Source organism: Diceros bicornis, unplaced genomic scaffold, assembly GCF_020826845.1.
Source record: "Diceros bicornis minor isolate mBicDic1 unplaced genomic scaffold, mDicBic1.mat.cur scaffold_267_ctg1, whole genome shotgun sequence".
In the NCBI taxonomy this organism is placed as follows: Eukaryota; Metazoa; Chordata; class Mammalia; order Perissodactyla; family Rhinocerotidae; genus Diceros; species Diceros bicornis.
In genome coordinates, this window is record NW_026691143.1 from 281,577 (window position 1) to 305,301 (window position 23,725).

The window sequence follows — 23,725 nt, forward strand, 5'->3', positions numbered from 1 at the left end:
TCTCGACAAAGATGTAAAATGGGGCATTTTGAAAACCTTGTTTGTGTGTATGTGGCAGTTTTAAATCCATCAGTGGAAGTAACTTTTAACCCTTTGAAGACTTTAATGACCTTCAAATCGACAGCTGTGCCATCTCATTCCACATTCCACCTGACTGATAGGAATGCTAGATAATCTTAACGGCAGAAAAGGCTAATTTTCTATTGTCAATCATAACAAAGTTAGATCTCCACAACTCATGTGAAATTTACTTAAATCGTCACTGCTAAGAAATCGAAAACTGCTGGCTGGATATTGGTTACGTCCTCTATTTCTGAACGCAGAAAAATGACTATTATTTCTCCATTCAGATCCCACTGCAATACAATTTTCTTTATTTTTAGTAAGAAGAGGAAGGGAGGGAAAGAGGGATTTAGCCTTCATTATCTATTTCCAGTCTACTGGGGGACTGGTCTAGTCTAACAATTTGGCCACTGTTTTAGGTTAGGTCTGTCACGGTATCATAGTAGCTTCCAAAGAGACTGGTTAGAAACTTCCTTTAAAAACATGTCCATTGGGGGGAAAGCATGATTCTAAAAAGCTATAGGAGAAGATATCAAAGACAAAACAGTATTTCTACTTTAAAGAAGCTGATGACATACGTAGTTGGGAATATTCAACATGTACTCCAAAAAGAAAATGAAGCAACTTGTAAAGCAATGTGTTAATTAGCAACGTCTTACTAACTTGTAGTTAGTACAACAGTGGGTTAAGTTACTGGATCCATTTGATGGCCATGTGCCTAATATCAAAAGGATGAAAGAGATGTGCTCTGTTTGTCTATTAGAGGGCGAGTGACAAGTGTAGGCTCAGGCACCCTGACTCTGAAGCAGGCTTTTATCCTGGGCAGGAAATATAAATGTCGTGTCATGTCCACCCCCCCCACCCCCCCCACCTCTCATTCAAGCCCTATTCTGGACCCTAGGCCACCCTATGGGCACTCCAGTTCCTTGCCGTGTCTCAAGCTCTTGTCTAAACTCTAAGCCTAAGATTCTTAGTCCCTCTGGGCTACATCCTGTGTTGGATCCTTCACCTCTGAGCTCTGCTGCCAAAAACCTTCCATTTTTTGATGGGGTTGTTTTGTTTTTTGTTGTTGAGTTGTATGAGTTCTTTATATATTTCGGAAATTAACCCTCTGTTGGATATATGATTTGCAAATATTTTCTCCTAGTTGGTGGGTTGTTTTTTCATTTTGTTCATGAATGGCCAACAGGCATATGACAAGATGTTCAACATCACTAATTATCAGGGAAATGCAAATCAAAACTACAATGCGATTTCACCTTACATCCATCAGAATGGCTATAATTAACAAGACAAGAAATAACAAATATTGGAGAGGATGTGGAGAAAAGGGAACCCTCATACATAACTGGTGCAAATGCAAACTGGTGCAGCCACTATGGAAAACAGTATGGAGATTTCTTATAAAATTAAAAATAGAAATACCATATGATCCAGATATCCCACTACTGAGTGTTCATCCAAAAACATGAAAGCAACAATTCAAAGAGATTTATGCATCCCTACGTTCATCACAGCAATATTCACAACAGCCAAGACATGGAAGCAACCCAAGTGCCCATCAACGGATGAATGGATAAAGAAGACATGGTATATAGATACAGTGGAATACTACTCAGCCATAAAAAAGACAAAATCATGCCATTTGTGACAAAATAGATGGACCTTGAGGGTATTACACCAGGCAAAATAAGCCAGACAGAGAAAGATAAACACCGTATGATTTCACTCATATGTGGAAGATAAACACGTGGATAAGGAGAACAGATTAGTGGTTACCAGAGAGGAAGGGAGTAGGCGGAAAGTGAAAGGAGTAAAGGGGCACATATGTATGGTCACAGATAAAAACTAGACTATTGGTGGTGAACACAAAGCAATCTATACAGAAACTGATATATGATATTGTATACCTGAAATTTATACAATGTTATATGCCAATATGACCTCAATAAAATAATTTAAAAAATAAATTAAAAAACAAACAAACAAAAAACCTTCCAGACTCCTGGCCTATATGACTTATAGTACCTATAATACTTCTTTTTCCTTTGGCAAAATCTGGGTCCTAATTCTTCCTGGAAGGCTTTATCTCGTCACCACTCAATTCACAAAATAACACCTGCCCTTAAGAAAAGGAAGACAGGCCCATCGGAGGTAAGCCAATTTCAGAGCAGTAAAGGAGAGCACATAATCACTGGGAAGGCAATCAGGAGTTGTGAGGCAGTAGAGAGACAGAGAGCTCCTTGGCATCACAAGGGCTTGACTATGGAGGAGGAACTTCAGCTGGGCAAGATTTAGACAGAAGGGGAGATGACCCTTTAAGCTAAGGGGCGGCACAGGCAAAGATGTGAGGAAATGCCAGGGTAGGAGGGGTGTCGGGACCAGCAAGGACACAAGTCTGGCCAGGTGGGGGTTGCTGTTTGTGGTGATAAGATAGTAATGGGAAATAAAATTCAATATGAAACTCGGGTGAGAAAATAGTAATAAATCTTGCGGATTTCTGAGCTATGGCTGGTTTCTTGAAAGCAGTGTTTTTGAGAGGGTTAGCCTGGCAGCCGTGCACAGATGCAGTTGGTGAGGGGACAGACACGAGACCCAGACCACAGCCAGGAGACTGAACTTGTGCTCTAGATGGCAGGGGAAGAGTGTGTAAGTGGCAGAGCAGTGGTGGGGGTGGCAGAGAGGGAGAACAGTCATTCACGGCTCAGCTGGGGGGAAGTCAACGCCCACAGCTGGTGGGGTGGGCTCGCGAAAAACTGGGGTGTGTGCCTCACTCAAAGGGCCAGTCACTCTCAGCTCCCGCAGCGGAATGTGTCTCAGTGACGTCGATCTTCCTAGTTTTCAAGAGAAGCTGGAAATTCACAATTGCTAGTTTTATTTTTACGTGACATCTCTCAAATTTAAAAATCTGGCAGCTAATTCAAAAGGAGGTTAAATACTATGCTGGACAAACAGAGCTGGTCTGCAGGCTTGGGGTCTCCAGCTTAGACTGCCTCTAGTCTCACCTCCCACCCCAGGTGGTAGACCCTGAGCAAGGACCAGGGCTTGATGTTTCTGCACCTCCTCTGAAATGCTGGTACAATGGCGGAAGTTAGCAGATGCTCACCAATGCTGGGGTACCACAGTGGGGTATAGGCAGGGTGTTCGGGTGGGAGCAGCCTCCCTCCAGGGAGGAGTATTTTATCTCCCCCATTCTTAGGAATGGTGATAAGAGAAAACAGTTTTAGTGGTTTTATTACTGTTTATAAATGCTCTACAGACAATGCACCCTTTGTTGCCAGTATGCCCACCCCCCACCCCACCACGGTATGCCAGTGCTAAATAATACCTGATTGTCCAGTCAGGACAGATGCCAGATAACCTTTGTTCTTTTCCAATCTGATCAATCCAAATATCAGGCTTACTTAGACTAGCTCTTCTCATACTTGTCTAGGAGCTTCTCTGACTACCTCATTCACAGGGATCTTTCTTATCCCTGAATTCCTTTAGCACAATACAGACAACATCCTACATTGTACTGTTCTCTAGTTATGTCATGTCTGTCTAGTCTTCTCAACAAGACCAAAAGCTTGTTGAGAACAACAATTGGACTTCTGAATTTTTATCTTACTTGAAGTTTCATGTCGCACTCAGCACAATACTGAAGACATACTTAACACCACGAGTTGAATGACAGGCCAAGATTTAAACCTAGATTAGAGAAATCCATGACACCTATTTTTACAGTATGTTTTTATATGGTTGCTGTTAGACCAGTCCAGGGCTTCCATGGCGTCCATGGCTTGGCAACGAGCGATCAATAAGACGGCCACAAGTACTGTCTGCACAGAGCTTATGGTCTACTCTCGATTAACTCAGAACCTTCTCTGGCTAAAAGACAAGTTGGTCTGTGCTTAGGGTTTCTAGTAGTTATTTCTCCACGTGATACCTGACTTTAGCTTACAAAATATTCATCAGTCCTTTGCTGAAAAAATCTCTATTAAAGAATTCAAACACTATGGAGCTAAAGATTAAAGACTATGTGTTATAAAAAACACTATCCTAGAATTCAAGACCTCAATTTCTTTCATGTCTTCTATTTGCATTCCCATCAAAATAATTCCAACTGGAGGGGCATCAGTCTGACCAGCCCATGCCCAGTCCTTCCTGGGGAATATGTAGACGGACCTGGCACTAACACACTGGGCCTTACCATCAGTTTGTCTCTGTGAACTCCAGCAAGTGGACAAACGTGATGGATGACAAGTAATCTCTAGAAGCACAAAAAGCACTTTAAAGAGGTATATTTTATTTTACCCAACAGTGCAGGCAGATAATAAATAAATATTTTTGGCCAAATTTAAAGTAATTGCTTTCTAGCTTCATTTTCATCTTTCAGTCACACAGAATTTAAGAGATAATTTAAAAGAAAACAACTCCACTCCAGGCTAATGGGAACACTCAAAGGAAGGTACAATTTTTTTTGGAAGCAAGGAAGAGAGAAAAAGTGCCATGCTTTTCCTTTCAGTACTGCAAACTGAGAATTACTTTTTGGCAAAAATGACCCTGTATGAGGGCTGTAGAAAATAAACTTTTCCTTAACCCCACCAGGTAACTTCCACACATTCCCGTGGGTGTTATATCAGAGTGGACATGTTTCAGTTGCAGCACTAAAGGCATGACTTTCAGGTTTTATTTTCTCTAGGGAACAACAGTCTCAAAATGGTGTGGTAATCACTGCCCATAACTAGTAATGAGTTTACTTCATAATTTACATAATATAATGTTACTTTTAAAAAGTTTTATAAAATACATTTACTGTATTTTTAATGAGACTGAAGAATAATAAAGCACCATAGTTGGTCACATCCAGAACAACGTTTTGGGGAAGGAAATTGTATTGCTAAATGAGCAACGACAAAAAGGCATCATCTGCAGAGGTGGTCTGTAGTTCTGAGTATGGGGTTTAGGAACAGCCCATATACAGAACGGTGGGCAAAGGGCAACACGACCGGCCTTTGCTTCCCATTCCAGTGCCTGCAGAACACTGGCCTGCACACTCAACTTCTTCCTTCTCATGGGTTTGACCCTACCCTCCTTCCAAAACATAAGAAGGTTTTGATCTTTAAACTAAGAACACATGGCCTGGATAGAAAAGATTACTCTTAAAACCATCACTTTGGGGCTGGCCCGGTGGCATAGTAGTTAAGTTGGAGCGCTCTGCTTCAGCAGCCCAGGGTTCTCAGGTTCTGATCCCGGGTACGGACCTACACACCGCTCATCAAGCCATGCTGTGGTGGCATCCCACATACAACATAGAGGAAGACTGGCACAGATGTTAGCTCAGGAACAATCTTCCTCACCAATAAATAAATAAATAAATAAATAAATAAATAAATAAAGTCTTAGTTGCATATTTTATCTCTATTAAAAAAATAAATAAATAAAACCATCACTTGATCATGTTCTGGTTCTGTTTTTCACTTTAATTCCCAAGGAAATTTGTTGATTACAATCAACAACATTTAAAATCCTCCTAAGACCCATGAGAATTGTTAAGTCTAAACAGAAGTAACAGAATGCATTCATGCACCCAACACTCAAAGACCACAACTGCTACAAAATATAACTAACGAACCAAAGCGGGCTGTTGTCAGTCAAACCCTGATATGCTAATTCAATTTGTGTAGCTTACTGGTCATCCTGAAGCAATTTAGCACCTTCACCAATAAGAGAAAACCTCCAGTGACCTCCCACCCACAGGTACACAAATACATCAGAGAACCAGAGAGGTCTGTAGAAGCCCTACCTCCATAAAGATGCAAATTAAGATTTAAACAGTGTAACAATTGGCGAGAGCTAATCCTTTTACAGAGGTGTAAATGGCTATTGAGAACTGAATTCCGGCTGCTAGCTTTTGTTAAGTAGCATTACAGACAAGTTTCACCCAAGAGTAATGCCACCAATTCTGAAGACTATTGATAAAATAGTTTCATAAAGCCAGTGCAATTTGTTTACTCTGATATCAAGTTTCCTGACCATAAATCCAAACATGTAAATATAAACCACATCAAGAATTAGTGCCCTGGGAAAATAAACTGGGAGGAACTATCTCAAGCCTGACACCCAATGGCTGGAACAGCTGTATGTGCGGCCACAGAGAAGTCTGTATACGGGGTTTTGTTTGCCACACAAAACAGTTGTAGAAAGGACAAACACATACATAGTTAAAGAGTATTTTTCTTTTAACGGGCTGTCTTACAAAACCTATGTTTTGGTGGCTCCCTTGGTCCCCATTGTGCAGCCCCCTGGGTGGTCCCTTCCAGGGGGCCACTTGAAGGGAACACAATGCCAAAAATGAGGGAAGGAGGGGACAGCAACACAAAGGCCAACAGAGCGGGGCGGTCTGCAGCGGCAGGCTGCAGCTAGGGGTCAGCAAACAAGGCTCTCTCTCTGGACCCAGGAAACAAGGGCTCCTTCTCCATACCTGGAAACAGCGTGATTAAGCTGACAGCTTGAATTATGGGCTGCATTTTGTAGGGTACGGTCTGCCTGCGTTAAGGTCCTCTTTATTGTAGCAGAGGCCTCACAAGCAAAACCCTTGCCTTTTCCCCCTCTTTGGCTTCAAAACATCATTCTGTTCCATTTTAATTTTCAGAACTACTCCTTCTCCCATATCACCTTTCCTTTTTTTGTTTTTTAAGTTGCTTAATGAGGTGCTGGGAGGCCTGAGAGAATTTATAATAGGGTGTTTCCCTCTACCCTTAAACAGAGATAACCAGCCTGAACCCATAATGAGATTTTAGCAGCCGAGTCATTAGCGATGGCTGCATAAAGGATGGTTCCTTTATGAAACGGATGTGTTCTTTTTTTTTTTTTATTATTTATTTTTTACCCCAAAGCCCCAGTAGATAGTTGCATGTCATAGATGCACATCCCTCTAGTTGCTGTACGTGGGACACGGCCTCAGCATGGCCAGAGAAGCGGTGCGTCGGTGCGCGCCCGGGATCCGAACCCAGGCCACCAGCAGCGGAGCGTGAGCACTTAACCGCCAAGCCACGGGGCTGGCCCTGAAATGGATGTGTTCTTAATTTGCTCTTTGATAGGTCTGTGGATCCCAAACTTAACACCTGAGTTGATAAAAATCCTCTTTGCTGGGAAGGTGAACACTGGAAACATTTACTCTTGCTCCCTGGATTTCCTTTAAATCAGCACAGATGTGTCGCCAGAGGGGTGTTGTCATTAGGGTGCTGGCTGCACCCTCCAATCTGAGGTGCACACAACAGATTTATGGAGCCAGTCACCTAAAGTGACCTGGCTTTAAATATCTGCTGCAAAAAAGAACATGGAGGGTAAATGTCTTATCATACAACTTTATGCCTTTGATAGTGCTCAGGGCAAGCTACCCCAGGAAGCACCACTCTGGTATGCAGATTATTTCGAGCTGAAGACAATAAGGACTCAGAGAACTCAGGAAGAATATTTGAGTTGCCCCTCCCAAACTGCCTAAAGAATTTAAAACAAAAGATCTGTTTCAGGAAGGAGTTATTATCATGACTGCTATAAAGATAATGTAGGATAGAGGTTACAATAGAAAAGGCACCAACAAGCCCATCTTATCGGAAGTTCTGTCTCTCTGGCCACATGCTCTAGATGGCCCTGCGAGGGGTTACCAGACAATCATTTACAAGGGAAGTCTCCATTTGTAAAGGTATCTCCCTCTCTGTATTGGGAAGAGAGGGGATGACCTCATTTCTAGAGACTTATCAATGTAGAAGGTGAGGCCTTAAAACTGCATAATAAACCTTACTCTTGTTTATAGTGCTTTAGTGATAATCTCCTGTAACTGACACCCCCCACCCCCAACATCCTCCTTGTCTTTGCTTGGACATGGTATTTAAGACGAGAATCTCTGCTATTGTGTTGAGAAACGCAGTGTCCCTGCTTTCTCCCATGTATACATGTTATTAAACTTGGTATTATTTTCTCCTGCTAACCTGTCTTGTTATTTGGTCAGCCATAAGAACCTTAAGGAAAAGGGCAGAGGGAGATTCCCCCTCTTCCCCCGACACCTTTCAGAAATGTAATACAATCAGGCCTTGTATTTTGACTAAATTTAAAGAATACTATGAACATAATAAATTTTTTTATTAGACATTATCATAATTGGTTCTATAATTAAACTCTAGAGGGCGCTTTTTGTAAAAGGGCATCTGATATTTTCAGGGTAGAATCATCTTTGCTGGAGCTTAAGGACTAACAGAGGATCATAAAACAAAACACCAGACTTTTGCTGTTACACGGCTCTCCATCTGTCTCCACATGTGTGTATGTGCATGTGCAGGTGTACGTGCGTCTGTAAGAGAAGAGACAAGGAGGACCAGACTGGGCTGGCAAAGATTATGCTACGTGAGGGGATCCAGGGAGAAGGCAAATCAGAAGGCATGATGGGATGGTGGATGGGCTTACTGAGGGCTCAGGCAACGTTCAGACTCTGAAATAAGTTAGTATGTCACTTCTCTGGGATAAGTGAGTCTCCTTAGAAGCCAATTAACTCTGATGAATGGGAATGGGGTCTAGGGCAGTCACCCTCCACTGAGGGAGAGCTCAGACCTGTAGGGCAGGTCCCTCCCTGGGTTCTGACTCATTGTTCATTGTTCGGGGCCCACCTCCATGATGACAATGAGATGGGAGTGGCAGCACCCTGGGAGGGCACCAGCAGGAAGGAGACTGAACACTTGGCTATTAACGATTGCCTCCTGCTATGTGAGTATGGTAGAAATCAAAGACAGAATTACTGACAAAATTGTGCTGGTTTTCATTGCAGCATTATTCACCATAGCCAAGAAGTGGAAGCAACCTAAGTGTCCCTCGACTGACGATTGGATTAAGAAAATGTGGTATATATATACAATGGAATACTACTCAGCCATAAAAAAAGACAAAATCGTCCCATTTGCAACAACATGGATGGGCCTGGAGCGTATTATGTTAAGTGAAATAAGCCAGAAAGAGAAAGACAAACACTGTATGATCTCACTCATATGTGGAATATAAACAAACACATGGACAGAGAAAACTGGACTGTGGTTACCCGGGAAGTGGGGGTGGGGGGTGGGGGGTGGGCACAAGGGGTGAAGGGAGTCATATATGGGGTGAAGGACAAACAAAAATGTACAACCCAAAATCTCACAATGTTAGAAACCATTAAAATATCAATAAAAATGTAAAAAAAAAAAAAAAAAAAAAAAAAAATTGTGCTGGTTTTCTGCTGGCTCCTTCAGAGGGCCAATACTGTATTAAAATGAAGAAGCTGAATCAATTTATTATTCAAATGCTCATTCACCTAAGAAGCTGCTAAAAGGAAGCCAAAAGAAACAAGAAAGTGAATGATAACAAACCATCATTATGAATGAATAAAGGGGATTAACCGGGAGGAAAGGCAGGCGGGATGCAAGCTAGGAAATAATGCCCTCCTGGGTAGACCCTGGGAGCCAGGTGAAAAGGCTTCTCGTCAGTGTGGAAGTTCAGGGGATGTAAGACAAGCACATCCCCAATTCCAGGTAAGTACACCTTTCAAAACAGCAGAAACCAGTTTCAGCTGTGCCCATGATTACAGATGTAATAATGCTCCAAAACAACCATGTCCAGCATACATCCATGTAATATATAACATCTGATCAGCAAGCACCATCAATCCCAGACCCAGCACTGGAAATTCTTTTAGGGATTCAATTATCCTAGAAAGTTGTGCTTTTCAATGTTTAAGGTGGCAGAACACCTGGAATTCTTAGAACTTTCTGTAAAATATCATGAAGTACTGATATACGTCATTTCATCACACAAATTAGGACCATTTTTACTAGCGGACAATGAATATATGTATACAATATAAAAATCAAACCACTAACACAAATACCCATGATGAAAAACCAATCTATCAAACCTAACAGGATCAGCTGATTTCACATTTTTCATTATTATTCATTTGGTACTCTCATTCATTTTCTCTTCCAGTAGGCAAGCTATAGCAGGTAACCAAAGTTTTATTAAAATAATTTTGAGGAAGTTCTCAAAATTACAAAGATTTATTTTCCTAAAAATTGGAAAAGACCACTTGACTCAATAGCAGGAGAATTCTACTGGAATATATCTGAGAATCACTGCACTAAAGAAAACGAATCTAGCATTGTTTTAAGCAGCAGATTCAAACACACTTCCAGTCCACAAAAATGACAAGCAAATTAAAATGAATTTACACTGACAAAGGAAAATAGAAAAAAGTTAGACAACTAGTTGAAGGCCATTAAACACAAGGTGTTCAGAAGTGCTCCTCACATCTCTCTTGTAGGTTAAAGTAATACTGTAAGTCTCCTAACTGGGACTCAAAATAGTGAGATTCAGTACAAAAGCACAAGAAAACATATCAAGGTCTCACTTATTGCTTTTTGAGTTTTTCTTATCTGCTTGGCCTATCTGCACAGATTCCCTCACAAAAGCCCTCACTGAATGGAAGCTTTCCCACTCAGTTATCAAGCTCAAATGTTCCTTATCAAATCCCAGCTTAAAATAAGTTTCGTTTTTCTAGAAGCCTATCACCAATAGCTCAACAACTGCTCTTCAAAAGGTGAGAAATATAAGTTTAAGAGAATAAAAGGGAAGATGAGCCATAAGGAACTGATCAAGTCTAAGATCAAGGTGCTGGCTGGCTTGGTTCCTGGTGAGGGCCCACTTCCTAGCTTGCAGACGGCTGCCTTCTTGTTGTGTCCTCACAGGGCAGAGAGAGGAGGAGAGCTCTCTCAGGTCTCTTCTCATAAGGGCACTAATCCCATCACGAGGGCCTGACCCTCATAACCTCATCTAACCTTAATTACCCACTAAGGGCCCATCTCCAAATACCATCACATTGGGGGTTCAGGCTTCAACATATGAATTCTGCAGGGACACAACTCAGTCCATAAGAACACCGCTGCCACCATCTTGTTCCTGGCCTAAGGATGAGGTCAGCACTGAGGATGACAGAGCAGGGAAACGGAAAGGATCTGGGTCTTTGATGACAAAAGTGAAGGGCAGTATCAACCAATCCCAGGGCCTGCTTTACTCCCGGACTTCCAGAAATAAACAAAAATGTGTTTATTGTTTAAGGCAGTTCGAGACAGTGTTCCCGTTATTTGTAGCCTGGTATATCAAGATAATTAATAGGTAAATGTTCAACAAGGCCAGAAAGCCAAGTTTGAAAAAAGAACTCTGATGGATGGCTTTTCCATAATTCAAATTTACATTTCATTGAAAAGAATTTAAGGGAGGTATCTTAAAATGATGATCCTACCCCTGTCACTCTGCTCCCCTACCATGTCTCCTTTTTATAAATACCAGTAACAGCAGAATCTTTGCTCTTGGTGTGGCTGGGCCAGCACAAAGCAGGATCGAGGGGCTGTTCATGTGCTGGGTGTGGAGGGATAAGAACAAGACCCCTGTAGCCCCTGAATGTGTTCCCCTGGCCTGCAGTGGTGCTATACTCTGCCACATGAGCCACTCCTTCAGCTGGAGTGACCAACAGTTCCCTAGACATGGGCCATGCTGGTCTGTCTCCAGGCCTGTGCTCCAGCCATTCCTCTCTTAAAATCTGGAATGGCTAATCTCCTTTCATCAGCCAAACCAATCACCATGGCTATTCTGGTTTTCTATTGCTTGTAATAGCTAACCTGAATTTAGTGGTGTAAAACAACAATCGACAACTTTTTGTTATGCTCATGGCTTCTGCGGGTCAGGAATTTGGACAGGGCACAGGGCAGGTGGCTTGTCTCTGCTCTGCAATGTCAGGGACCTCAGTCTGAATATCACGGGGTGATGTGGAACACAGGTGACTGGAATTATCTGGAGGCTTCTACACTCACATCTGGAGCCTGGGCTGGACTAAATTCAGGCTCAGCTGGGCCTGCTGACTGCAACACTGACACACGGCCTCTCCCTGAGGCTTGTTTGTTGTTAGCCCCACTTTCTTGGAAACCTGGCCATATTCCAGTCTCTCCTACCTTATTTGAATCTTAAACAACCAAGACTTGACCCCTAGAGTCTCCTCTCCAACTTTTGAAACCATAGGTAAACTTGTTCCACTCAGAATAAACTACTTTTAGATCTCAAATTTGTATTGAAAGAGGTCTAATTTTTCTGCAGCCCTCGTGGAATGTGGCCTGCTGGTTCCCTCCCTAGCAGAGATGCAGGCCTGCTATATTCTCTCATCAGCCTCCCTAGTCTCTCTTTCCCCCTGCCCTCCCTTTCTCCCTCTCCCCAATCGCCTCCTCCCTCCCCTCCCTCTACATCTCTTATTTGGCTCCCGGAGTGCTGGAATAGGGCCTCTTAACACTTCATTGAGACATCTCCCCAAAAATGTTGTAACTCACTTAAACATCAAATGATAAGAGGGATTCTAGGAAAACAGTGGCAGCACAGCCTTTATTTTTAAAAATCTCCCTGAATTCCCTTATATAAATATAAAAAAATGATAGAACAACTAGGAGAGCAAACCAAAAATTCATGCATAATATCTATGACAAAATTATGTGACAAAATATGAGTGAGTGGAACAAACTACTGATAGCAACTAAACCCCCATTATATCTGCAATTGTACAGAAGGAAGTGGAGGGACAGCAAAAGTATGAATGACGTTCCTGAGAATGCAAGAACCTCCACATCGTCAAGCGGTACTCACTGGCAGGCTGAGGTGAGAAGGGCAGCCCATCTGCAAGGGGGCTGCAGGTCCATTTCAAGGGTTAGAACAGAGGGACTGCGGTAGGTGCAGGAGCAATCCGGGCCCTACCACTCCAGAACCTTACCAGTCTAAGTGCCGTTTCAGCAGAGCTCTGCACTGAGGAGAAGCTGCTGGGAGTGAACTCTAAATTGAACTTAACTGGGACAATAACGGCAGAGGAAGAATCTTTCCATTTCAAGTGGAGGAGGGGAAAAGAGCCAAGGGATCTAAGAAAGTAAGAGGCCACATACAAACATTCTGGGAGAACAACAGAAGAGGGAGCTCTGGAGCCATAAAACTAGGAAAGCCAGCCTGGCCCACCTGCCCCGCCTGAGTGCAGGAGAACTCCTCTCACCAGACATAGGCCCAGAAAAGATTCCAGGTCTCTTTATCAGTAAAGCGCAGGTAACGACACCTCCACTGCATAGGGCTGCGGCAGCAGATGAGATAATGTATGTAAAGCAGCTGGCACAGCATCGGGTACACAGTAAGCACTCAAAGATGATCGAAATTATTACCATTATTATAAACATTAGCATATCAAGTTTATATAACAACCTTAAGCCTAACTCTAACAAAAGATTAAAGATTTCAGTTAGGCCACAGTGAAGTGTGGTAAAACACCACTGTCCCACTCCAGAGGACATTTCCCAAGTTGTCCACCCCGGACTCAGCACCCTTCTCCACAGAACAGTACTACCCAGTACATAATTGCTCAATTCTGCCTCTCGCCTTCCCTTTCCCCAGCTGCAGGCTGACCCTTTTCCAGCTGCTCACACATCCTTGCTTCAGAGAGCCTCTTACAGCTCCCTGGTCTACGATTTTCCTTTATGATCAATTTTCCGCCCTGATTATCTTGTTTCTGGAAGGTATCTCAGGTTTTAGGAAAACTTCTGATCACACCCAATTGGATGATGATTTCCTGGTTGAACTCGCAGACTTCTGGAGCCTCGCTGGTGACCTCATGTACTGATGCTAAGCACAAGCTCTACTTACGGTGCATCATACCCAACACTTCTCAGTGAAAAGGGCTAAATAAAACAAACTGTCCATTTTGTCAGGATTCTGATTCTTTGATGCTAGAAATTAAATTTATCAAATTGCTAAGAGTCAGAGTAGGAGAGACAGAAGCCAAGTTCATTTCTGACTTAAAAAAAAAAAAAGAGGTTGGCCATTCCCTTTATATGTCATGTATGTCCCTGCATCTTGACTTCCAGAACCACACTATCAGATTACCATTAACTATCAAATGCCAACATGTGCCAGTCACTGTACCAGGTGCTTTAGCTGAAAAAATCAATCTGATGAAGATAGTAAACTAGAACTTTGAAGTCAAATTTAATTAGTCAAAAGATGATACTGGTCAAAAGGAGATCCAAGACTATAATCACAAAAGGTCATGGCTCTGCCAGTCTTCCTGTGGTCTAGAGCAGGGAAAGAGAAAGAGAACATTCCAAACAAATCACTAAGTTCCTGATTTGTTTCTTGTGATCATCTCTAGTTAAAGAAAGGGAATTAGGGACAGGGCTAGCCTGACAGGAGAAATAAAAGGGAACAGGTTCATATTCTGGATAATTTTTCATAAATGTGTACAAAACATAATATTCTGAAATCGCATATTCTCCATGTCAGCAGACGGTTATGAGTTTGGAAGGCTTTCTAGTAACCACACATAATAAAATAAGAAAGTACTGTGTATAATTTAAAAGGACAAATTGTTAAAAGACTTGGGAGGGCTCATCACAAGGAAAGAAAGATGAAATGGAAGGGGAGAAAACTGTTCCACCAATAGATTTAAAAGGTAAAAGAAAAACTAAATTAGAAATGACTTTGTCAAAGCTATGCATTTCATAACTAAAACTGAAAGTGGCCAAACGATATCTGGTTTCCCCGGCCTTCAGAAAGGAAGCAGCAGCCAAGTGGAAGCGACTATGAGGGAGAAGGGAAGAAGAGACACCAGGTAGGCTTCAGGGTGCTGATACTATTTCTTGACTGGGTGGGGGTTACCAGCTGTGTTCACTCTGTGATAATTAATGGAGCAGTACACTCATGATTTGTTCACTAGTATGTAGGCTATACTTCAATAATAAAATTCATTTTAAAAAGAGCACATGACAAGGACTTCTGCTTCTTGTAAAGGCATCCTAGGTAATGCAGGCCAATCCTTGCACTAAGAACAAAAAAAAGTATAAAAAATATCTCTTTGATAGCTTAGAGAGATAAGGCAGTGATGAATTACAGGATCAAAACCTAGAAAAAAAGGAAATTCAGAGAGATAAGCCTAACATCTGGGGCAATTTTTCTTTGAAGGGCATGTGCCAATTCCAGAAAAGGCAGCTGAGAGTCTGAGAAGCTGAGTGGAGCTCCAGGCAATCCCACAGAGTGGGAGAATAAAAACTGAAGTCCAGGTCTACCAACGAAGGGGAACCTTAATAAATCACCCACACTTTGAACTGGAACTTCAAAGGGCTGCTTCCTGTGGATAACGGTGAAACTGAGTCTGGCCCTCAAAGGGACCAAGGCCTGGCTTCACACTGTCTCAATTCTTCAACCTGGATGAAAGGGACCCAGGATCACTTCTGCCCCAGGCACCTGCCAGAAGCAAATGCAAATCCTCTTTAGAGGAGGAAAACTTCCTTGTCCTCAAATCACTCCCAAAATGCTCCTACACAATATCCATTCAAAAATTGCCAGAGATTTGAGAAAAACAAGACAAGAGTGATTAAAAAGCGAGAGAAAGAAAAGAAAACAGAAGCAGACCCATGGGGAAGAAATGGAGATCCAGTCTCTAAGGTACTTATACTGTCTGGAAAGAAAGTAAAAATATTAATTAACAACAGATTTTGAAAGGTCAGAAACTTATAGATGAAACAAAAATTAGTAAATATATAGGTGATTAGAATCATGTAATTATTAAGCTCGAGCTAACGGAAACATACAGAACCCTACCCAATGAAGAGTGAATATACATGTTTTTGCATTATGGGCATTTATAAAAATTGGCCATTACTATGGCCAATCAACAAAGACCAAAGGACAGATGTTGTTCAGAACACATTCTCTGCCAACAATGTGATAAAATTGGAAATCTATAATGAAAAGAGAATCCTCTTTTCCCCTAATATGTTTAGAAACAACCAAAAATCATTTTACATAATACCTATGTCAAAGAAAAAGATATAATAATTATAAACATTTAGATACTTAAATTAAAATACTTAAAACTGAATGGGAGTGATAGCATTATTTGTCAAAACCAGTGGGGTGCAAGTCAAGCAGTACTTACATGGAAATTTAAAGCCTCAGAAGTATATGTTCTAAAATGGGAAAGATTGAAAATTAGGCATTCAACTCAGTTAGAAAAAAACCACATGGTAAAACCAAGCAAAGTAAAAAGGGAATAATAAAGATAATAACAGAAACAAACGAGATTTTTAAAAAGCAACAGACAGGATGAAATCTGATTATTTGGAGAAATTAATAAAATAGACAAATCTCACGCAGGATTGATTGATGAAAAAAGTTGGGCAGACATAAAATTATGAATGAAAAAGAAACATAATTATTGACACGGTAAAAATTCTAAAATATAGGGTCCAGCCCCGTGCCCTAGTGGTTAAGTTTGGCATGCTCTGCTTTGGCGGCCCAGGTTCAGTTCCCGGGCGTGGACCTACACCACTTGTCGGCAGCCATGCTGTGGTGGTGACCCACACCCAAAATACAGGAAGACTGGCAACAGATGTTAGCTCAGGGATGATCTTCCTCAGAAAAAAAAAAAAAGAAAAAAAGAAAAAAATTGTAAAATATAAAAGCTGCCCACAAATTTGAAAACTTAAAAAAGTATTAAGAAACTAGAAAATTTTTCTAGTACACTCTACATTTTCAAAATTGACTCAAGATGAATGAAAACATCAATATACGTATAAGCATTTAAGAAATGCAAAAAGGAGACAAAAATTGAGAGAATTTTCATCAGTGCACCTGTCTTGCAAGAAATGTTACAAGTCCCTCTGGTTTTAACCTCTGCGAGTGTTCTCGGTATCCCCGACTCCTGCCTTTGCTCTAGGGCACCCACCTCTTCTGACTGAGGCCAGAAGCCTATGGTGAGAAGGGTGGGAAAGGCTGGGGAACCAGGTTCAGGTCGGTCAATGGAGACTTCTTTTAACATCTCCCGTACAGACACTGAGTGACAGTTAATGCCTACTTCGCTGACCATCTGGTCTGAGGACTGCTGCCCTCTTGGAAGCCTGGTTCTGGACTTGTAAAAATTTAAACCAAAATAAAGATAAGGAAAGTCTTAGATTTTTCAGATCAAAGTAGGTGAGCTAACAGGAGAGGCACAGGCAAGACTGGGGCATGAAGTGCCAGGCAGAACAGGAAGGGGATACACTGACAGCCCCACCTGCTGGCACCAGGTTATCTTTTCAAAAGTGTAATGCACAACCTTACTTTGGGAACAAAAGCAATCATCTGTGGGGCAGCAAGAAAAAGCTCAGGGGGCCACTTGCTGAGGGGCAGAGGTCAGGTCCAGGAAAAACAAGAGACAGTGGTGAAGAAAAAAAGCAAGTGAAGCAGACACCTGAAGGCATCATCACATCTGAAGGAACACTGAATCCATAAACATGCTTCCAGCTCCGCTTAGAGTGACTTGCGGGTAAATTCTACAAGAAACACAGTTTTATGCAAGAATTTCAGATGCAAGAACCTCCTTCCCATATTTAACTTTGAAGAGGGGCTAAATTAAAATCACTAGAGGAGATTCACTTCATGTGATCACATTTTTATGACCCTGAGAAACCAAGGCTTTCATTTATTTAGTGTAAAAGGCAGCATTACGTTTTGCTGTCAGCCATACTCCAGGGGGGAAGGAACAAAGCAACTCTGCGAGTACTTTGCTCAGGCTTGAAGAAAGGCACACAGCACTTCCTCAGCTTATTTGAGGCTGGAAGGCACAAAAATCAATACGGACAGAGCAAAAGCTCAAATTGCCACCGCTTAGTTTTCTTTTCTTTTCCTAATTAAATAATCTCATTTGCTTCTGGAGCTTCCTTATTCAACCTAATGAAATATTATCTCTGATATTCCAGTTTTTTAGGCAGTAGAGAGTTACTGGGAACCAGCCCAGGGTATCAGTTAAGAATACAGACTCTGGACCCAGACGGCCGAGCTCAAAGTACACTGAGCCACTTTGTGACTTTGAACATAACTTCTCTGTGTCTCAGTTTTCTCCTTTGTAAAAGGGTAATGATGATAGGAATAAATGGATTATTATAAACAAAGCTCTTCAGAACAGTGCCTGGCACAGAGTGGGTGCTATTGAAGGGTATATCACCATTATGATTGTGATTTGCATGGTAGAGCACAGAAATTAAGAGCATGAATTCTGGCATCCGGCGGTCAGTTCGAACGCTAGCTGCACCTCTAAGGTTATTTAATCCTTCTAAACCTCACTTGAAATACTCCACTTGGCATCTGCAGCACAACTTCTTCTTGGTTCTCTTGATTCTTCCCTGCAGCTTCGCCTCAAACTCCTTTGCTGTTTCCTTCTCATTTTCCTGACCTTGAATGTGGAGCCAGGCCTTGGGCTGCTTTCCTATTCACACTCATTGCCTAATGTTCTTCTCAGGGTCCACGGCTTTAAAGTGCATTTATACTCTGATGATTCAGTAAAGTTGCAGGATACAAAATCAACATACAAAAATCAGTTGCATTTCTATATAACAATCCAAAGAAAACAATCCCATTTACAATAGTATCAAAAAGAATAAAATACTTAGGAATAAATTTAACCAAGGAGGCAAAAGACTTGTACATTAAAAACTACAAAACATAGCTGAAAGAAATTAAAGGAGAGACAGACAAATGGAAAGATATCTCATATTCATGGATTGGAAGATTTAATATTGTTAAAATGTTCACACTATCCAAAGTGAGCTACACATTCAATGCAATCCCTATCAAAATCCCAATGGCATTTTTCACAGAAATAGAAAAACCAATCCTAAAATTCATATGGAACCACAAAGGACTCTGAATAGCCAAAATAACATGGAGAAAATGAACAAAGCTGGAGGAGTCACATCTACTGATTGCAAAACATATTACAAAGCTACAATAATCAAAACAGTATGGTACTGGCATAAACACAGACACACAGACAAATGGAACAGAATAGAAACCCAGAAATAAATCCACATATATATAGTCAACTGATCTTTGACAAAGGCATCAAGGAGGCACAATGGGGAAAAGATAGTCTCTTCAACAAATGGTGCTGTTATTCACGTGCAAAAGAATAAAACTGGACCCTTATCTTACACTATACACAAAAATCAACTCAAAATAGACTTAAAAATCAACTTAAACGTAAGACCTGAAACTGTAAAACTCCTAGAAGAAAACATAGGGGAAAAGCTGCCTGACATTGGTCTTAGCAATGATTTCTTAAATATGACATCAAAAGCACAGGCAACAAAAGCAAAAATAGATAAGTGGGCCTACATCAAACTAGAAAATTTCTACACAGCAAAGGAAACAATCAACAGAGTGAAAAGGCAACCTACAGAATGGGAAAAATATCTGCAAACCATATATCTGATAAGAGGTTAACATCCAAAATACAAAAGGAACTCTAACAACTCAACTGCAAAAAACCAAATAACCTGATTAAAAAATGGAGAAAGGATTTGAATAGATATTTCTCAAAAGACGATATATAAATGGCCAACAGGTATATGAAAAGATGCTTAACATTACTTATCATCGGGGAAATGCAAATCAAAACCACAATGAGATATCACTTCATACTTGTTAGGATGGCCATTATTAAAAAAAAAGGAAAGAAAAGAAAAGAACAAGTATTGTTGAGGATGTGGAAAAACTGGAACCCTGTGCACTATTAGTGGGAGTGTAAAATGTTGCAGCCGCTATGGAAAACAGCATGGAAGTTCCTCAAAAAATTAAAAATAGAACTACCATATGATCCAGCAATCTCACTCTGGGTATTTATCCAAAAGAACTGAAATCAGGATCTCAGAGACATAGCCGCACTCCCATGTTCACTGCAGCATTATTCACTGCAGCATTATAGCCAAGAGGGGGAAACAAACTAAATGTCATCGACAGATGAATGGATAAAGAAAATGTAGTATATACATGCAATGGAATATTATTTAGCCATAAAAAGAAGGAAATCCTGTCAGATGCTACAACATGGATGAACCTTGAGGACATCATGCTACACGAAATAAGTCAGTCACAGAAGGACAAACACTGGTTGGTTCCACTTATATGAGATATCTGAAGTAGTCAAATTCATAGAAGTAGAAAGTAGAATGGCGGTTGCCAGGGGCTGGGGGAAGAGGGAAATGAGGATTTACTGTTCAATGAGTATGACGTTTCAGTCGTTCAAGATGAAAAAGTTCTAGGGATATGGTATACAACAGTGTGCTTACAGTTAACAATATTGTACTGTACATGTAAAAATGTTAACTTTTCAATAAATGGTGCTGGAACGGGATATCCACATGAACAAAAATGAATCTAGACACAGATCTTATACCCTTCACAAAAATTAACTCAAAATGGATCACAGACCTAAATGTAAAATATAAAACTATAAAACTCCTAGAAGATAACATAGGAGAAAGTCTAGATGACTTTGGGTATGGTGATAACTTTTTATTTGTTTATTTATTTTTTATTTTTTTCTGAGGAAGATCAACCCTGAGCTAACATCCACGCTAATCCTCCTCTTTTTGCTGAGGACGACCGGCTCTGCGCTAACGTCTATTGCCAATCCTCCTCCTTTTTTTTTTTTTTTTTCCCCAAAGCCCCAGTAGATAGTTGTATGTTATAGTTGCACATCCTTCTAGTTGCTGTATGTGGGACGCAGCCTCAGCATGGCCAGAGAAGCAGTGCGTCAGTGCACGCCCGGGATCTGAACCCGGGCCGCCAGTAGCGGAGTGCGCGCACTTAACCGCTAAGCCACGGGCCCGGCCCTGGTGATGACTTTTTAGACACAACACTAAAGACATGATCCACGAACAAAATAACTAATAAGCTAGACTTCGTTAAAATTAAAAAACTTATGCTCTGCAAAAGATAACATCAAGAGAATGAGAAGACAAGCCACAGACTGGGAGAAAATATTTGCAAAAGACACATCTGATAAAGGACTTATATCCAAAATATACAAAGAGCTCTTTAAAACTCAACAATAAGAAAACGAATAACCCAATTAAAAAACGGGAAAAGATCTGAACAGACACCTCACCAAAGAAGATATACAGATGGTAAATAAGCATATGAAAAGATACTCAACATCATATGTCATTAGGGAACAGCAAATTAAAACAAGAAGATATCATTACATACCTATTAGAATGGCTAAAATCCAAAAAAACTGACAATAACAAATGCTAACAAGGATTATAGAAACAAGAACTCTCATTCATTGCTGATGGGAATGCAAAATGGTACAGCCACTTTGGGAGACAGTTTGGGAGCCTCTTATAAAACTAAACATAGTCTTACCAAACAATCCAGCAATTGCACTCTTCGGTATTTACCCAAATGAACTGAAAACTTACATCCACACAAAAACCTGCACATGGATGTCTACAGCAGCTTTATTCATAATTGCCAACAATGTGGAAGTCACAAAGATGTCCTCCAGTAGGTGAATGGATAAACTGCAGTACATCAAGACAACATAATATTATTCAGCACTAAAAAGAAATGATCTATCAAGCCGCAAAAAGACATGGAGGAACCTCAAAGGCATATTACTAAGTGAAAGAACCCAATCTGAAAAGGCTACATACTATACGATTTCAAGAATATGACATTCTGGAAAAGCCAAAACTATAAACTGTAAAAGGATCAGTAGTTAGCAGGGGGTGGGGGTGGGGGTATGAATAGGTAGAGCACACAGGATTTTTAGGGCAGTGAAAATACTCTTTATGATACTATAATGATGGATACATGTCATTATACATTGTTCAAACTCATAGAATGTACAATACCAAGGGTGAATTGTAATATAAATTGTGGACTTTGGGTGATTATGATGTGTCAATGCAGGTTCATCAGTTGTAACAAATGTACCACTCTGGTGTAGGATATTGATGATGGGGGAGGCTATGTATGTGTAGGGGCAGGCGGTATATAGGAAATCTCTGTACCTAATTCTTAATTTTATTGTGAACCTAAAACTGTTCCAAAAAATAAAGTCTTAAAAAATGTTAAGAGGATAGATCTCATGTTATGTATTATTTTATTTTATTTTATTTATTTATTTTTCCCCCCCTAAGCCCCAGTAGATAGTTGTATGTCATAGTTGCACATCCTTCTAGTTGCTGTACGTGGGACGCGGCCTCAGCATGGCCGGAGAAGCGGTGCGTCGGTGCGCGCCCGGGATCTGAACCTGGGCCGCCAGCAGCGGAGCGCGCGCACTTAACCGCTAAGCCACGGGGCCGGCCCTGTGTTTTTTTTTAAACACAAAAAATATATGTATATCCAGAATTTGACACTTCTCACTGCTGCCACCCTGGCCCAAGGCACCACCACCTACTCCCTAGATTACTGTAATATTCTCTAAACAGGTCTCCTTGCTCCCACCCTGTCCCCTACAGTTCATTTTCCATTAAGCAGCCAGAGTGGTTCTTCACCTCCCTTGAAGCACAATCCAAAGTTCTTCCTACAGCCTACAAGACCCTTTGTGATGTGGCCCACTGATATTTCTCTCACTCCATCTCCTACCTTCCTCACTCACCTGTTGTGGTCCAGCTGCACTGGCTTCTTTGCTGTTCCTAGAAACACCACGTATGCTGCCACTAGAGGGCCTCTGTACTTGCTGTTCCTGCTGCATGGTATTCTCGTCCTCAAGATATATCCCACTCATCTCCAAGACACTGAAGGAGAGAAATGAAACATAAATTGATAAACAAACAAATATACCAGGGTGAAAATTAAGGTAACAAAGAATAAAGCAGGTTAAATAGACAGAGAAGGCATGGGTACAATTTAATGTGGCTTACTCTCACTCACTTTAGATCTCCTCTCAAATGTCAAATCACCACAGAGACTTTCCCTGAGTATCCTACACTAAATTGCATCTATGCATTCTCTATGCACTTAACCTGCTCGTTCTTTGTCATAATATTTTCACACAGATTGTTTATTGGTTTGTGTTTTCTTCCTCCCCTCCACACGCATGATCATAAATACCATAAGAGCAAGAGTAGTGCCTGGGACAGAGTAGGCACTCAGTAAATATTTAATGTTAAATGAACAAAGTCCTATACTAGCTATCTATAGACTCGTAACAAACTACCCCAAAGCTTTGTAGCTTAAAACAACAACCATTTTGGGGCCGGCCCCGTGGTGTAGTGGTTAAGTGTGCGCTCTCCGCTGCTGGCAGCCTGGGTTTGGATCCCGGGTGGGCACCACGCACCACTTGTCAGGCCATGCTGTGGCGGCATCCCATATAAAGTAGAGGAAGATGGGCATGCATGTTAGCTCAGGGCCAGTCTTCCTCAGCAAAAAGAGGAGGATTGGCATGGATGTTAGCTCAGGGCTGATCTTCCTTACACACACACACACACACACACACACAAAACAATAATAAAAAAAAAAACACCACCATTTTATTCTATCTAATGACTTTGTGGATCAGAAAATCAGTCAGGGCTTGGCTGAGTGGATTCTTCTGTTTTAGGTATTATTGAGAGAGGTTATTCAGTGATATCAGCTGGTGGATGCACTTGGTAGAGGGTCCAAGAAGGCTTCGCCTACATGTCTGGTACTTTGGAGGGGATAGCTGCAAGGATGGGCACAGCTGGGACCACAGTCTAGAGCACCTACACATAATTTCTTTACCACAGCAGTCTCAGAATAGTTAGACTTCTTACATGGTGGTTCAGGGTTC

The 23,725-nt window shown here is 41.2% G+C and overlaps 1 protein-coding gene and 1 long non-coding RNA gene across 2 annotated transcripts in view; both read right to left on the bottom strand.

Annotated features, from left to right (window-relative positions):
* The window catches only part of LOC131402788 (uncharacterized), a 30,700-nt gene extending 8,073 nt beyond the window's left edge, over positions 1-22,627 (bottom strand). Inside the window, exon 1 of the long non-coding RNA XR_009218965.1 lies at positions 22,571-22,627. This is a non-coding gene — a long non-coding RNA (uncharacterized LOC131402788). The remainder of the gene's footprint in view (positions 1-22,570) is intronic.
* The window catches only part of LOC131402792 (centrosomal protein kizuna-like), a 67,368-nt gene that overhangs the window by 35,108 nt on the left and 8,535 nt on the right, over positions 1-23,725 (bottom strand). Inside the window, exon 4 of the mRNA XM_058537336.1 lies at positions 22,683-22,709. Within this exon, the coding sequence (XP_058393319.1) occupies positions 22,683-22,709 (27 nt within the window). The remainder of the gene's footprint in view (positions 1-22,682; positions 22,710-23,725) is intronic.